Source organism: Drosophila bipectinata, chromosome 3L (genome assembly GCF_030179905.1).
Source record: "Drosophila bipectinata strain 14024-0381.07 chromosome 3L, DbipHiC1v2, whole genome shotgun sequence".
NCBI lineage: Eukaryota > Metazoa > Arthropoda > Insecta > Diptera > Drosophilidae > Drosophila > Drosophila bipectinata.
This window is the reverse complement of record NC_091738.1, coordinates 1,836,344-1,851,886: the sequence shown is the minus strand read 5'-3', so window position 1 is coordinate 1,851,886 and position 15,543 is coordinate 1,836,344. Positions and strand designations below refer to the sequence as shown.

General features: G+C 42.9%; 2 protein-coding genes across 5 annotated transcripts; one reads left to right on the top strand and one right to left on the bottom strand.

The window, feature by feature from the left end:
* Window positions 1-117: 117 nt before the first annotated feature.
* On the top strand, window positions 118-12,200 carry Clk (circadian locomoter output cycles kaput protein Clock). 4 transcript variants are annotated; one of them, XM_070279823.1, is made up of 8 exons: window positions 118-204; window positions 5,869-6,152; window positions 7,823-7,983; window positions 8,045-8,226; window positions 8,284-8,500; window positions 8,562-8,927; window positions 8,979-9,556; window positions 9,620-12,200. In XM_070279823.1, exons 2-8 carry the CDS (start codon window positions 6,115-6,117, stop codon window positions 11,111-11,113), a joined length of 3,036 nt encoding a protein of 1,011 aa, XP_070135924.1. In that variant the 5' UTR covers window positions 118-204; window positions 5,869-6,114; the 3' UTR covers window positions 11,114-12,200. The 4 variants fall into 4 exon arrangements, with proteins under 4 accessions (XP_070135924.1, XP_070135922.1, XP_070135923.1 ...); XM_070279821.1 differs by lacking the exon at window positions 118-204 and adding an exon at window positions 365-487; XM_070279822.1 differs by lacking the exon at window positions 118-204 and adding an exon at window positions 365-611.
* Window positions 12,181-14,829, bottom strand: Hn (phenylalanine hydroxylase). Its single transcript, XM_017242883.3, has 5 exons — window positions 14,677-14,829; window positions 13,115-13,787; window positions 12,799-13,061; window positions 12,511-12,740; window positions 12,181-12,448 (listed from the first exon to the last, which is right to left on the bottom strand). The coding sequence occupies exons 1-5, from the start codon at window positions 14,704-14,706 to the stop codon at window positions 12,286-12,288; spliced, it is 1,359 nt and encodes a 452-aa protein (XP_017098372.1). The 5' UTR covers window positions 14,707-14,829; the 3' UTR covers window positions 12,181-12,285.
* Between the last annotated feature and the right edge of the window lie 714 nt (window positions 14,830-15,543).

The window sequence follows — 15,543 nt, the reverse complement described above, 5'->3', positions numbered from 1 at the left end:
CAATTGAGTGGTTTGGCGAGTGGTGGAGCAAGAGCTGCGATCCCCAATCGACTCCGAGTGCAGTGGCATATTAAATAATAGCCGAGCGGACGGAGCTCAATCAGTCAGTCAGGTAACGCTCGGAATGTTCGCACATACAATATCGCGTATACGCCCGGCCGGCAAAAGGCAAAGCCACTAATGCGGACTTGCCATACCGTTTAGGTTCCTCTCTCTTGCCCTGTCTCTCTATTTTGTCTCTTTGAGTGTGTTGGTGAGAGTGCATTTCAAGCTGCATTTCGCCGTTTTCGTTTATCCACGGGTTTTATTTAGCGCTGCGTTCTTGTTTTTGTATTTTTTATTTTTTGCGAGCTTAGAAATTGCAGTTCTCGTGGATTTGTTCAGTTTGAGTCCAGCACGCGCAGCGTCAACGAGCGGATCTCTTTCGGAATATTTTTCGGAGTGCCTTGCCGAGTCTACGGGCCGATCACACGGGCACAATTATTTCGTTAATTTATTTTTGTTTTTATTTATTTATTTTTTTTGTTGCATTTGATATTACAAGTAGTTGGCCGATCTGACGCAAAGTCAAGCCGTCTGTCGTCAATGCTGTCTCCGGCCGTATAGACCCTGTAACTCGATCGCAAATTACACGCTTTCGACGTGGTCGCTTCTCGTGCGGTTCTGTTCGGATCGGTTGCTGTTTCGGTTTTTGGTTTGAGTTTTAGTTTTTTGGTATTTGGTTTCGATTTTGTTGTCTTTCCCTACTTCGCGCTTCACAAGAATTTTGTATATTTTTGTGCTGATAGTGCCCGAAAAGGGCACAATTTCTTACCTTTCGACAATGAATGGAAACGTTTGCATAAAGAACCCCCTAAAATATGGTCGTAATTTTCTGGTTTTTGTTATTGGAGATCTGCCTTAAAATGTATACACGGACATTGTATATAAATGCAAACGATACCAACTGAGAAGCAGCGGGCCGGCGAGAAAAAAATGAGCAAGGCAGAATGGCAAAAGTAAATTATTATGTAACCTTTCAAAACGATTTGCAATAATAACGAAAGGAAACGGTGAAATAATTCGTAAGAAAGTAGAGTGAAAAATAAAATTCCTACTCATGGAATAAATATTATAAAAATTAAACCAAAAATACATTAACTAAATAGCTTAGAAAAGCTAAAAGTGTGAGCTAACTAAAGTGAGCAAAAATACATAATAATTTAACTACCAATTAACAAACTTGTGCACCAGTTTCGAACCCAAACCCACAAATCAGCTGCTTGAAAATATACTAAAGTGCTAGGTCATAAAAAATAAATAAAATATGCGAAAAAAGTGCAATGGCTAACGAAAAAAAATAGTCAAAATAAAAAACCACTAACAGCAGTAGTGACAAAATTTCTATTAGAAACACTGCCCTGCCGCAGAGATAAGGCAAGCTCGGGAGAGAAGTTCTCGCAAAAAACAAAAGTGCATTCAACCAAAAATTACAACAAACTATCTGTTCGGAGAGAACCTTTCCCCAGACTTCCCCGGCCAACTACTAGCCGACAGCTCGGTTCACTAAAAGTCTATTAGGCTGCGACTGTATGCACGCGCCTGCGCGATGTCTGAAATATATTATTATAAAATTTCTATAGGTATCAGTATGTGGTGATGCACCTTTTTTTATTTCATTGTCAAAGTCGGCATTCATAGCCAATATACTAGACAGGGTTATACCCATTGCTTGTAATTGTTATTACCTGTAGATCCAATCTGGTATAATCAAGGCTGAAAATGTTATCTGGTCTATAAAAGTTTGTGCATTTTTAAAGGGATTTTAATAATTGCAGTTATACTTCTTTAGATTGAGATTTTAGAAAGGGTTTTGGGAAAGGATTAAAGGATTTATTCAAGCCATTTTCTTTATACCTTTGTGGCTTTTTCTAAACCTTTGTAACCCCCGACTAAACCCCAATTGTTGACTCATTTATTTTTAATTTATGGTCAAAGTCACTTAAATTGTCTATGCTATTTAGCAGCTAAAACTTTCCACCTCAAACTTTTTTACGCCAAGACCCAGCTAAAGTTTTTTCCCCGATAGTCTTACTATAGCCCTTCCACTAGTTTAATTAATTAAAATAAATATTTTTTTTTTGTTGGATTTTTTTTATAGTTGGCTGACAAGTCTCAGGTCTCGGGTCTGGCGTCTTTTTGAATTTTTGAAACGTCATCGTCAGCGTTTGAGGCCGAGTATCTGTGTGCGCCGTCGGGGGCTGTCGGTGTGAGTGCGCGTGTGCATTTGGTGTGGTGGTGTGCGATCATGCGGTAGCCGCACACGCTCTCAGTAAAAGTTATTACAATTGACAACTAAAAACCATAAAGTAGTGCAAAATGTCTTACAAGTGATTCAACTTCGTTTCAATAAATTCATGACACAATTACGAAATGTTATTAATTGAAAAGTGCATTTGGCAGCAGGTTCCTGGCGCGTTTCTCCCACCATTTTAGTTTCCAGACTGTGTACTTCATTTTTGTGTCGGCAAATAAATGGTTGTTGATACGGTGAGATAAGTAGCTGATTGACAGTAAGGAGGCTATTTTTTCGAGCAAAATTTTGCTGGTTGGAAACAAAGAAAGATAACAGAAAAGGAAAAATTTGAGGCATTTCCTTATATATTTTAAATTTTAGAGACCTGTTGGGAGAATTAGATTTTCCTAAAAAATATTCTGTAGAACAATAAAATTGTCCGAAATTCTCAAACTAAATTTTAATCATCTTTAAAACATGTGCATAGCTAGTCTATAGCTCTCAGGTGACTCCCCTAGTGCCTTTCATATTTTAAACCCCAACTACAAAGAATACATTAAGCATACGCCCCGTAGTCACAGAATAGTTGCTGAAGATGATGATCTGATGATGTTGGGACGGCAAGCTAGTCATGATTAAGTGATCATCTCATCGCTTGATTTATAAGTGGATTGCTAACCGTTTGTGGAAAGTCTAGACCAAGATCCGTTTACTTCGAAAGCCCCTTCGAAAATCCAATTGTAATCACTACCTGTCCGCCTGGCAAACAGAGAGGCCTTTAACCCTACAAACCTAGGCCAGACTGGAGACGGTTGCACTTGGCATTGGCATTAGGGGGAACGAACGCAACAGAAATAAATCAATGAACGGCAATTGGCAAGAGATAAAAATAAGAAAATAGTGAAAAATTTAATTAAGTCAAGTTTAAAACAAAAACGAAAATAAAAGCCAAGACTTAGTACGAGCGAGTAAGACAAAAAATATTACAAGCTTGGCGGAAAAAAAAAACGTAGAAGTCGAGGCGGAAAACAGTAGAGAGGAAGAAAAATTGAAAGCTGTACAACGGGTCGTATGAGTATTGGGTATTATCACTCACACACCGACACTATGCTGTAATCGCAATGCAATTAGCATTGCCAAGCAAAAGCTCAAGTTCACTGACAAAGAAATCAAACACGAGCGCCAGACAGAGATAGCGTCTGGCGGAGAGAGCGAAAAGTGCAAGGGGGAGGGCACACACACGCGGAAATACCCATACACACGGCCAGCATGCGATAATTTCTGTAACTGAGCGAAGCTTTACAAATGCAATCAAATGACGTTAGTTCTCCGGCCAGCTGTGTGTGCGAGGGGGACGGCCTGAAAACAGGGCGCCGTTAGAGAGTGCAAGTGAGCGGGACGGGGCCAATGCAGTTTGTTGTCTTTGTCGGGCGACAGAGAGAGGAAGAGATATGTAGATACAAATGGGGACATGCAGTGCACCCCGCTCGTGAGTAGGTCAGTCAACGATCTTCGCCCGATTTCAGGTTGGGTGAGCTTGCTCGCCAGTTGCTCTGCCAACTCCAGCCAACCGGCTTTTCCAGTGCATTTCATTTATTTATTTATGCGATGGTCTTTTTCGACTTGTTAACTTCCGCATTGCACATACAAATATGCCACTGGGCCACAACAACAGTGCTGTCAATGCCAATTGTTTGATCAGTCAGCTTAGCAAAACGGGAGGGGTTCTAATCTTAACCATAAATAATTGTGGGGCGTTAATTTAAGTTGATAGATACTCGAAGAATTTGAATTTCCTTGGAAGAAATAGCTATTGATTTTATTTAAATTTTTGAATATGATTTTCAATATAATTTAAATGCTTTATGCAATAATTTAAATCATTGCTTAAATCATCGTCTAATGTTTTTCAAGATTAATATTATTTTATTTAATTCCAAAGCTTGCCTTTCACAAAACCTGCTGAAATGTAAAATAAATATTTATTTCCAAGAAACAAGTCATTACTTGAGAACTGCTTTTCATAATTACTTTTTTGAAATACACCAAATAGCTAACTTAACAATCTAGATGAGTTTCTAATGGAAGTTTAAGATCTTTTAAGAACCTAAATCTTCAAGCTAAGAGATTCCAATTTATAACAATTAACAGACATTCTCTTTCAAGTATTTTAGTTTTTTTTTTATAAATGATATAGCATTTCATTCCCTCCCACCTTAAACTCAATCTTAAGCTTCACTTCGGTGACCCAATAATTCTATACTTTTCAGTAATTACTTCACTAACTTGGCATTCGATAATAAGAATTCCCGAGACACTCTCCCAATGTCTCTATCTTAACCCTTTTCTCTGCTCTGCCGCAAACCAACCGCACTAATTGCAACACGAGCCATTAAGCGACACATTGGCAATTATCTGGCAGCGTTTTGGCCAGAGTCCGGGCCGGGCCGGGCCAACAGCTACTTACGGTTAACCAGCAACACTTTGCCCCACGGAGTGGGTACTGTTCCGACTTTGATGTGTATTTAAAATGCCCTCGAATACATGTGGGAATTTATGACATGCTGGTCAAACGGAGCTAAACGGATTAATTACAACTGTCCGGGAGATGTAAAGGCAAAGCTCCGGCTCTGTAATTTTAAGCTGCTTTGCACATTTTAATTAAACGCTGACTTTTCACCGATTTTCGTTTGGGCTTTAAATGGCCATAACTCCGGCGTCATCGACGTTGGTGCGAATAACGTTCTCGACCCGTTTCGCCGAAGAAATGCATTTCACAGGCTTGCAAAACCTTTGACATTTTCCAGCAAAGTTTTCAAGTTTTTGTTGAACAAGAAATTGCTTTTCGAGGAAGCCCGTGAAATGTTGGACCGTCAATTAACACGGAATAAAGAACATTACTCGGGAGATGGGAATGTAAAATGCAGGAAAACGTATTCCACTTAATGATTGAGGAATAAATGAAAAGGCAAATAGACTGTTCAGGAGGCAGACTCGAAAAATTATGCAATACTAGCAGCATGTGTGTTTGTGGCTATAAATAAGCTGCAGTGCCAGGCAATTGGTTAGCAGCTGCTCGGTACTCTCTTTCAAGCCAAACTCTACCATTCACCTGGTCACAGCCACCCGACCACCCAACCGCACAGCCACAGAGCCACCCATTCCAAGCCCGTACCCACTCCAATCGGTCGGTGGTTGTTATGGCATTCGCTGAACGCATTTTGTAACATGACAAAATAGCGTAGCATACATTTCAGGGGTTGCAAATGTGCAACATTGATTGGCACGGCCAACTGGCAAATTGGCCACGGGGCCTTCACGCTCCTCCGGGGAGCCTGCGCAGGCGCAGCTTATGCCATTACATAACCCAGCAGCTACCGAGGATGCCACAGGAGGCGGCTGCTGCTGATGCTCTTCCAAAGAAACAGAAACAGCGAAGCAGAAACAGAACCAAAACTGCACTTGTTGCTGCCACAGCGCCGCGTTAACCGGATAATATTTCGATAAAAAAAAATAAAAAAACGCGTCGGGCTTAAAGAAAAAAAATATAATCCAATCCTTGAGTGACCCTTTGTTATCTTAACCCCTTGCAGGCACCTCAAAATGTGGCATATTGAGCATATGGAAATTAATTGTTGCGTAAACATTACCTGAACATTTCATAAACCTTCTGGCGGAAACAAAATTATGTGAGCCAAACGATTCGCTTTGGCAGTTGTGAGAGCGCAATTCTTCAATAGAAGAAGTGAAAAGTTTTCGATTTTTTTGTGAATTCTTTTTTTTTGTGATTTCTGGAAAATTTGTTTGAATTTGAAGTGGATTATCTCACGAACCCGAAAATGGACGACGAGAGCGACGACAAGGATGATACGAAAAGGTAAATCTATAATATTCGAAGCACCCCTACACCTCTACCTGTAGCTATTCATAAATAGATGGGACGAATTCGCGAATAATCTGCATTTGACAGTTGACAATATAAGCAGAAACAAAGATGTGGTGGCAGAGCTGGCTGGCAAAAGGGACAAGATACATGTCTATGGCATTTCGAAAAATTTTCCACTAAACAAGTGAGTGGAAAGCTTTTCTTTGTTTCCACCGCATTTTTTTATGAATGACCGTCCCATGTAGAATTCGCGGCTGTCGTCATAATCTCTCCCAGACAAGGTTTTTTTTTTTTTTGGTAATTCACACCCCTTGAGGCTCCAAACTAATCAATGGAATCCCAGTAACTCAATTCGTTGATCCCGTTCTCTCAGCGGTCAACTTCAATCAATGGCACGGTAACCCGAGTACCGATTCGATTTGGCCGCTTAATAATTAGATTTACTTTCTGGCCTATTTATGACATTGCACAATGGCCAAAAGTATGTACAAAATTCCGGTGCATATCGCATGACAATAAATATAACCAATTAGTAATCGAATATTTCTCCAGACACTATGGCATAGACGAAAAGGAATATCTAATAGTTGGCTTTGTGAGAAAAAACAATAAAAAAATGGCCATATCTTATGTGACAAATTCTTTTTTTTGTGACAAGCGTGAAAAGTTGCTATAATAATTAGTTTACTTTGTAACATTTGTTCTATAATATATAGAGATTATATCAAGCAACTAGTAGTAAGGCTTTTAGCCATACCTCATATGAGGTAATGGGCTTTAAGTTTTTAAAATTAAACGATAGCTGAATCTTGGAAAGCTTGTAATAAAGAAAAAAGACTTATAGACTTTAAAACTATAAGGCATCATCTAAATATAAATATCTTTCTAAATATAAATAGCTTGGAATAGAATGGAATAGAAGAATAGAATCCGGAGCTTTGAACCGGGCAAAACTTTTTATAAGAAGTTACTATGTTATGGGAAGTATTTAAAATTTACAAATCAATCTGTTATCTATATAATAACCTTTTAAAAATCAATGATAAAATAATAAACCAAGTACTAAGTTTTAGCAAATCTTTACTATTTTTATAATGGATCCTTTAACTATTTTATTCAAGCATATAAAATTTAAATTAAAAATTTTAATAGAGAAAACCCCCTTAAGAAGATTTTTAATAAAATGTGTAATCTTGAAGAGTCTACAAGCTACACTTTTTCTTCTACCTCTACCACTAAATTTTTCATTTATATGCCACCACTTTCCAAATAAACTCCTTTTCCAACAATTAACCCTGAATAAGATTTGCAAATCCCATATGCTCGTTAACATATCATGTCTTTTTTATTGAATGAGCTGACAATAGAACACAATCCCAAAGCCATCAGCCAGTCTGTGACATGCCAGTGTCAATCGCAGGGCAGGAAGAAGAGTGAACTCTAGCGAATCAAATGCAAAGCGACGCAGCCCCCGACCCCGCGGCTTGTCAGGGGTGATAGCATATGGGCATATGTGGCTAATCATCGCCAGACAATGCCGCCAAGGGCCAGTCACACGTGGGTCACACGCGCAGAAAGCGACCTTACCTGAGGGTTGCAAATAAAATCATTTGTGGATAACTTTTAAAAAGGCATTTGATTGATTTTCATTTAATTCGTAGTTTTCTTTGTAGAAAATCGCGCAACCTGAGCGAGAAAAAGCGCCGGGATCAGTTTAATTCGCTGGTGAATGATCTGAGCGCCCTGATATCCACCTCCAGTCGCAAAATGGACAAGTCCACGGTTCTTAAATCCACAATAGCCTTTCTCAAGAATCACAATGGTGGGTTAAATAATTTCTTAGTGAAGTATTCTATTTAATTTTGAGTTTGAAACTTAAACAGAGGCTGCGGACAGGTCAAAAGTTTTCGAAATCCAACAAGACTGGAAGCCCGCCTTCCTGAGCAACGATGAGTTCACCCATTTGATGCTGGAGTCCCTAGATGGCTTCATGATGGTCTTCAGCAGTATGGGTTCCATTTTTTATGCCTCGGAAAGTATTACCTCCCAGCTGGGTTACCTGCCGGTAAGTGTCAAGCTAGTGAGTCCATCTAGAATCCGAGACAAACCTCTTACCCTTCAGCAAGACCTGTACAAAATGACCATCTACGACCTGGCATATGAGATGGACCACGAGGCGCTTCTGAATATATTCCAGAATCCCGCTCCGGTGATCGAGGCGAGACAGACGGACATCGGAGCCAACAACCAGATCACCTTCTACACGCACTTGAGACGAGGTGGCCTGGAGAAGGTGGACTCCAATGCCTACGAGCTGGTCAAGTTTGTGGGTTACTTTCGTAGGTAGCCATGTAGCCTATTATTGGCCATTTACTTATTTTTTTGTCTCCAAAATCTTAGGTAACGATGCCAATACCAATGCAGGATCCAGCGGAGACAGTCAGAGTGGCGGGTCTGGAGGAAATGGCCAGCCGGCTGTGCTGCCAAGGATTTTCCAGCAGAACCCCAATGTCGAGGTAGACAAGAAACTGGTGTTTGTAGGTACAGGGCGGGTCCAGAACCCTCAGCTGATCCGGGAAATGAGCATCATCGACCCGACGAGCAACGAGTTCACCTCGAAGCACAGCATGGAGTGGAAGTTCCTATTCCTGGATCATAGAGCGCCTCCCATCATAGGATACATGCCGTTCGAGGTGCTGGGCACCTCCGGGTACGATTACTATCATTTTGATGATCTGGACAGTATTGTGGCATGCCACGAGGAGTGTAAGTTGTGGCACTAGCATCGGTGGCAGTAATAAAACCTTGTCTTTCCAGTGCGGCAGAATGGCGAAGGGAAATCCTGCTACTACCGCTTTCTCACCAAAGGCCAGCAGTGGATCTGGCTGCAGACGGCCTACTATGTGACCTACCATACCTTCAACTCGAAGCCGGAGCACGTGGTCTGCACCCACAAGGTGGTCAGCTATGCGGAGGTCCTCAAGGAGAGCCAGAAGGAGCGCAAGGCGATCACCTCCACCGGGAACAGCAGTAGCAAGCCCGCCTCGGCGACCACCACCCTCCGCGACTTTGAGCTGGGCAACCAGAATCTGGACAGCACGTTGCTGGGCAACAGCTTGGCCAATCTGGGCAACGAAGCAGCCGCCACATCGCCCACCATCGACTCGTCACCCATGTGGTCGGCATCGGTGGCCCAGGCCTCGGGCTCCTGCCAAATCAATCCCCTGAAAACATCCCGTCCGGCCTCCAGTTACGGGAACATCAGTTCCACGGGCATTTCCCCAACAGCCAAGCGGAAGAATTGCTACAGCAGTCGGGGAAATGAGTCGGACTCCACCTCAATTTCAGCGGATTCGGTCACCAGCAGGCAGTCCATGAGGACGCATGTGAGCTCGGTGAGTTTTCCACAAGAATATATTAAAAGATTCCAAACTAACCCTCTGGTAATCCCTTTTTAGCAAAGCCATCGGCAGCGATCGCATCACCGGGACCATCATCACAGCCAGCAACACCACCACCACCAGCAGCTACAAAACCATCAGCAACACCAGCTCCAGCAGCAACACCAGCAGCAGCAACAGCAGCAGCACCAGCACCAGTTGCAACAGCACCTGCAACAGAATGTGGCTGGACCCAAGATAGTGCCCATTCTGCCGATTGCTCCGGGCTCGTTGATGGCCAACAATGCCTGCCAGTTTCCCCAACAGGCCTATCCCCTGTCCAGCCCGCAGCTGGTGACGCCTGGAACGTTTCTGGAACCGCCGCAATACCTCACCGCCATACCCATGCAACCGGTTATCGCTCCGTTTTCGGTAGCACCTGTGTTGTCACCGCTGCCGGTGCAGGGACAGTCCGGGGATCTGCTATCGGGAACGGTGGTAATGACACCCACCCAGAGCCAGCTGCAGGACCAACTGCAACGCAAGCACGACGAGCTGCAGAAGCTCATAATGCAGCAGCAGGACGAGCTGAGGATTGTGTCGGAGCAGTTGCTCTTGGCCCGATACACCTACCTGCCAATGCCAATGGGATTTACGGCCGGCAACATGGCTGCTACGGCCATGGGCAGCATGGTGGGGGGTGGTGGCCAGAGGGGGCTAAACTTCTCAGGCAGCAATGCTGTCCAGCCGCAGTTCAATCAGTATGGATTCGCACTGAACTCCGAGCAGATGCTCAACCAGCAGGATCAGCAGATGATGATGCAACAGCAGCAGAACCTGCATAACCAGCAGCAGAATAATCTGCAGCAGCAGCATCAGAGTCAGGCCCAACTGCAGCAGCATCACCAGCAGCAGAATCAGCAACAAAATCAGCAACAACAGCAGCAGCAGCATCAGCAACAGCAGCAACATCAGCAACAGACAATGCCGTTGCCACCAAACGATATATTATCCCGCGAAGATATAGAGGAGATAGATGCCTTGTTCAATATGTCGCCGTTGCCTTCACTGGGATCTCAGCTCAACACCAGTGGCAACAACAACAATCAGAGCTACAACGGTGGCAGCAATCAGAATGGCAACCAGAACAACAACAACAATGGCAACTCGAATGCCCCTCAAAATACGAACGAGGATTCGTTGCTGTCCTACATGCAGATGGCCACGGAGTCGAGTCCTTCGCTGAACTTCCACATGGGCATCAGTGACGAAGGCTCGGAGACTCACAGCGAAGACAACAAGCTGATGCACAGCAACAACAGCAATCAGATGCAGCAGCAACACCAGCAACAAATGATGCAGCAACAGCAGCAGCACCAGCAACAGCAGCAACAACAACAGCAGCAGCAGTCCAACAACTTCTTCAGCTCCAATCACTTTCTCAACAACAGTCAGAATCAGAACCAAAATCAGTTGCCGAACGATTTGGAGATATTGCCATACCAGATGTCCCAGGAGCAGTCGCAGAATCTGTTCAACTCACCTCACACAGCACCCGGCAGCAGTCAGTAGATCCAGGTCCCTGGTGTACATAACTCTCTGTAGGCTATAAGATTCTTAAGATTGTTAGGTTATCCACCTCCCCACACCCAGTACTCCCCTATATCTACTTGCGTATTATAACTCTAGACCTTAGACAAGTTTGGCCTCTGGCTCTCTTTATCGAACCTCCTCTATTGGAAACCCAGAACTAGTTGTAGATCTCAACAGACTGAGTATTGTTCTATCTCCGAAGTGCATGATCGTGTAAATATTTATGTATATGTATGTATATCCCTATCGATAGTAAAGTTCTCAAATTAATCCAATCTAAGTAGGTAAGCTGATTGAAATGTAGTTTTAGGAAGAGCCCATCGTTTCCGTAGGTTAGCCTTATTATCCAGTAAGTGCCATCGTGGCACAACAGGGATCTCTGATATGTAATCGAACCTTAAAGCCTATGCCTAAGTTATTTTACCCAACTAACTAACTTACTAACAAAACATGAGCCAAGCTAATCCAATTCCATATTATTTTCAAGACTGGGCTTTGCCACCGAGGTCATACAAATATTCCGTATATGTTAGGTAATTGAATAAGCTAATGTTTAAATCAAAACTCAGGTTGAGATTGCAACTGACATTTATTTTGCTGTGAGCATATTCCCATAAGTTCTCCGCTGGCCCCCTCCCCATTAGGCCGACATCTCTAGTTTGTTTGTGTTTTTTTTTTGTGCCCAGATAACCCCAAGAGTCCCTTGTATTACGATATTGCTGTTGGAGGGGCGCCCTCGTTCGATTCGAATATGTTTCGATCCTCAGCTGATAAAGAGCCAAATGCTTTAAACTTATTACCTAAAATATCTTAAACTCAACTACAAAACTACCTTAATATCGATAGTTAGGCCTTAAGATTGTACATACCTATAGGACAAGTCGGGAGCACTTGCTTAAGAATGTAAATAGGCGCGTAGAACCATTTTGTACATAACTAGATGTTTCTATATAATTTCCAAGAACACACACTCCCTCAAAACAAGCAAGCTAATCAAATCAAAATCTTTATCAACCAAATACAGAATCGTAATAAAAGAAACGAAATCAGTTACAAAGACGACTAACTTTCATATTGTTTATTTATTTCAAACTTTCTTAATATTATATAGAGGGAGGGGAGTGAAATATAATAGATGGGCTGCTAATCATTCAAACTCGCAACTTGACAATGGCGTTCTGGAGGATCTGGAATTCGGAGTTGATGGTCTCCATCAGGTTCGAGATCTGCGGCTTGGAGTCCAGAACCTCGACACTCTGAGTGTAGGCATTATATCGGACGCCGAAGGGACGGGGAATCGAGTTGGCAAATTTACTAAAAAAATGTTTAAAATATAATTAGAATTAGGTTTAAATAGTTGATACTCTTTCTCTTACATAGTCTTCTCCTTGGCACTTTCGAAACTATCGGCCACGTAGTACACAGGCTGGAACTGGGTGATTGGGTACTTGGTGATGCCAGTGACCTCCGGCTCGAAGTCCTTCAGCTGGGGCTTGTCCGTGAGGCAGTACTCCAGTTCTCCGTAGGAGGAGAGCAGGCCAGCCCCGTAAGCCTTCAGCTCACCCTCCTGGCGGCACAAGCCGTACTCCACAGTAAACCAAAAGATCTGAAAGTTGGACGAACAGTAAGTCTTTAAATCATAGAAAGTTCTAGGTCTAACTCACCGTGGACAGCTTCTCAATATAGTCATCTGGAGCTCCCAGAGAGGCCAGTCCGATCTCCTGACTGAACTGGGCAAAGGCCGGATCGGCAAACAGGGGGACATGACCCAAGAGCTCGTGGCACACATCCGGCTCGGGGGTGTACATGGGCTTGCTGGGATGACGGATGTACTGAGTGGAGTGGAAGACGCGGAAGGCCAGTCCGGCCAGGAAATCCCGAGAGCTGAGAAGTCCAGCCACAGGGCGTAGTGTGAAGCCAGTACAATCTTAGGAGATTAATAGTTAATATCATGTGAAGTTATAAGAATTGCTAATCCACCTCTCAAGAAGTTGGAAACATCCTCCAGTTGGGGAATATTGTCTTCGCGGAAACCACAGTTGTCCACCAGGAGGGGGAAGACGTGGTTGTATTCCCGACAGGCATGAGTCTTGTAGAGCTTCGTCAGGTTACGGAAGATGATGCCCCAGGTCTCGATCTCCTCCTTGTTGTAGTCCACATGTGGCAAGGGCTCGCCGTGCTTGTAGTTGTAGGCAATGTCGGCGAAGTACTTGCGGCGTTTGCGGTACTCCTGGTCGGTAAATCCGGGATGATCGGCGTCCAGCTCGGAGCCATAGCTCAGAATCTGGTTGGCAAAGCGATCCAGATCACGGATACGCCGCGGGAACCAGGGCACGGCTGTGGCATTGTCCTTGTAGTCCCGGGAAATGATGTTGAAGTAGCTGCACTGCTCCTTCACGTCCTCGATGGCCTTGCCCAACGCCCCGGACTTGCCGTCGCACTCCACGAAGAACTCGTAGCCGGGAACACGAAGCGAGGAGCGGGATTCAATGTGCACCAGGTTGATGTCGTGCTTCTTGAAAATGGCCAGGATGTTGGCCAGAGCTCCGCTGGACAGCGACGAGTCCTTTGGGGAGAACAACAGGCAGGTGTTTCTCGCCTCCTGGATGTCCACACCCTCGGCTATGTAAGCCGAGTCCTCCATACGAGTGGGCTGCAAAATGGACAAAAAATAAATATTGTTTTCAGATGGAAAAATCCACTTGCATCATACGCCGCCTTATTTGATTGATGCTTCGGCTGACCCTAGCTGAACCCGAAAATCAGGCAATCCTCCCATCATAATAAACATTTAGCATTTATTTTCCACTTTAGTAATAATAGACTATTATACTTATGAGGGGTATACCCTATCACCCTATCGCCAGTGGGTATCGCCTTTAAAAGGTTAGTCAGGGCCAAAATGGGTAAATTATTTAACCAAAGCCACACAAGCCTCGGTGAACTGTAATCGAAGTACGTCTAATGAGGTATTTCAGCATCATTGAAATCGAATTTATTCATTGGGGTATAGGCCACATTGAAGGTGTAGGCCCGACCGCAATGACAATCAGAACATATTGCCAAGGGCTTGGCCTAGAACTTGGTTTTAAGTTTCTGCGAGAAGGTTACTAAGGTGCTTCTGAGAAATACTAGAGGTATAAGTTCTTGACTTTTAGACAAGCCATCAAAGAACCACTTTTATTCTTAAATTCTTTCTGATTTAGAATTCAATAATAAACAGGTACAATAATGATTTCTCAATACAAGTTTCCATTCTAGTTTCCTATAAATTTTTTATTTGCCATAAGAAACAGATTAAAAAGCTCCTTTGTCTTTGAGCTGCGGATTAACCCAATTTCACGACTTTAATACATAGATCCGCTTTCTCACTCTATTAATAAAAATTATATTCTTTTGTTTTCAATGATTTTTGCTGACGATGATTGGCCTGTCAAGGTTGGCAAAAGTTCAGTTCCAGATCACAGAGTATCAATTTAATTATTGTTATTATTTTGAATGGTTCACTTTCTATGCGCCGAGGACTTGTAGAGCAAACAAACCTTATCAAAGGAGACCTGTCGCTGGTACATTTTCACTTGAATATATTCTCACAGAATTAACAACTTTATTTCGAAGGCAAACACTCCGCTCAGCACACGACTTAAAACTGATTTAATTTCTCGGTTAATCACGCGCTTAAATAGACTTTTTTCCAGACCCCCAATCTATGGCAAAACGAAAACGAAAACCGATCTGAAACCAGTAAATAATAATGCGGGCAATCGGGCGAGTGAATGATCTTGGAATAGCATCCACATGGGGCTCCATCGTAGCACTAGCTCAGCGGCATCTTAGGGGTTATCGGTAGACGTAGTGCCCTGTCTCGATGGGCCTAAAATCCGAGTCCATCTCATTACACATGCCGCCGTCTAGCCGATCACATCTAAATATTGAAACCAAAAATACAGTAGGAACTCCATAGCTTCGCAGCTTAACTTTTCGACTATTTTTGTAACCCTTTAACATAGTCTTGTTTTTATTCTTCTAATATAAGTTAGATACGTTATAAACACCTTCTAAAATAAGCAAGTCATAGTGGAAATAATAATATTTTTTTTAGAATATATTTAAAATCAGGTTTGTAGATCAACTAAATCTATTTTTGCAAAAAACATTCCATTCCGATTGAAGGAAGCTCAACTGTATGCCCCGAAATACTATCAGTTTATTGGGCTCTGCTGGGGTCCAAATTAACAAAACATTATTTTTTGGCTAGTTTTGGGCGTTTTGTTTTTGCAAAAAATAAAATTGTATAATCTGAACTGTATTTTTTAAAAAGATCAGGTTCTAACAAAACGAGTTCAACGGCATTTCAGGGCAATTATTTCAGTAGCAAATAGCTCGAAGTGGGCCTGGCACGCGCTACT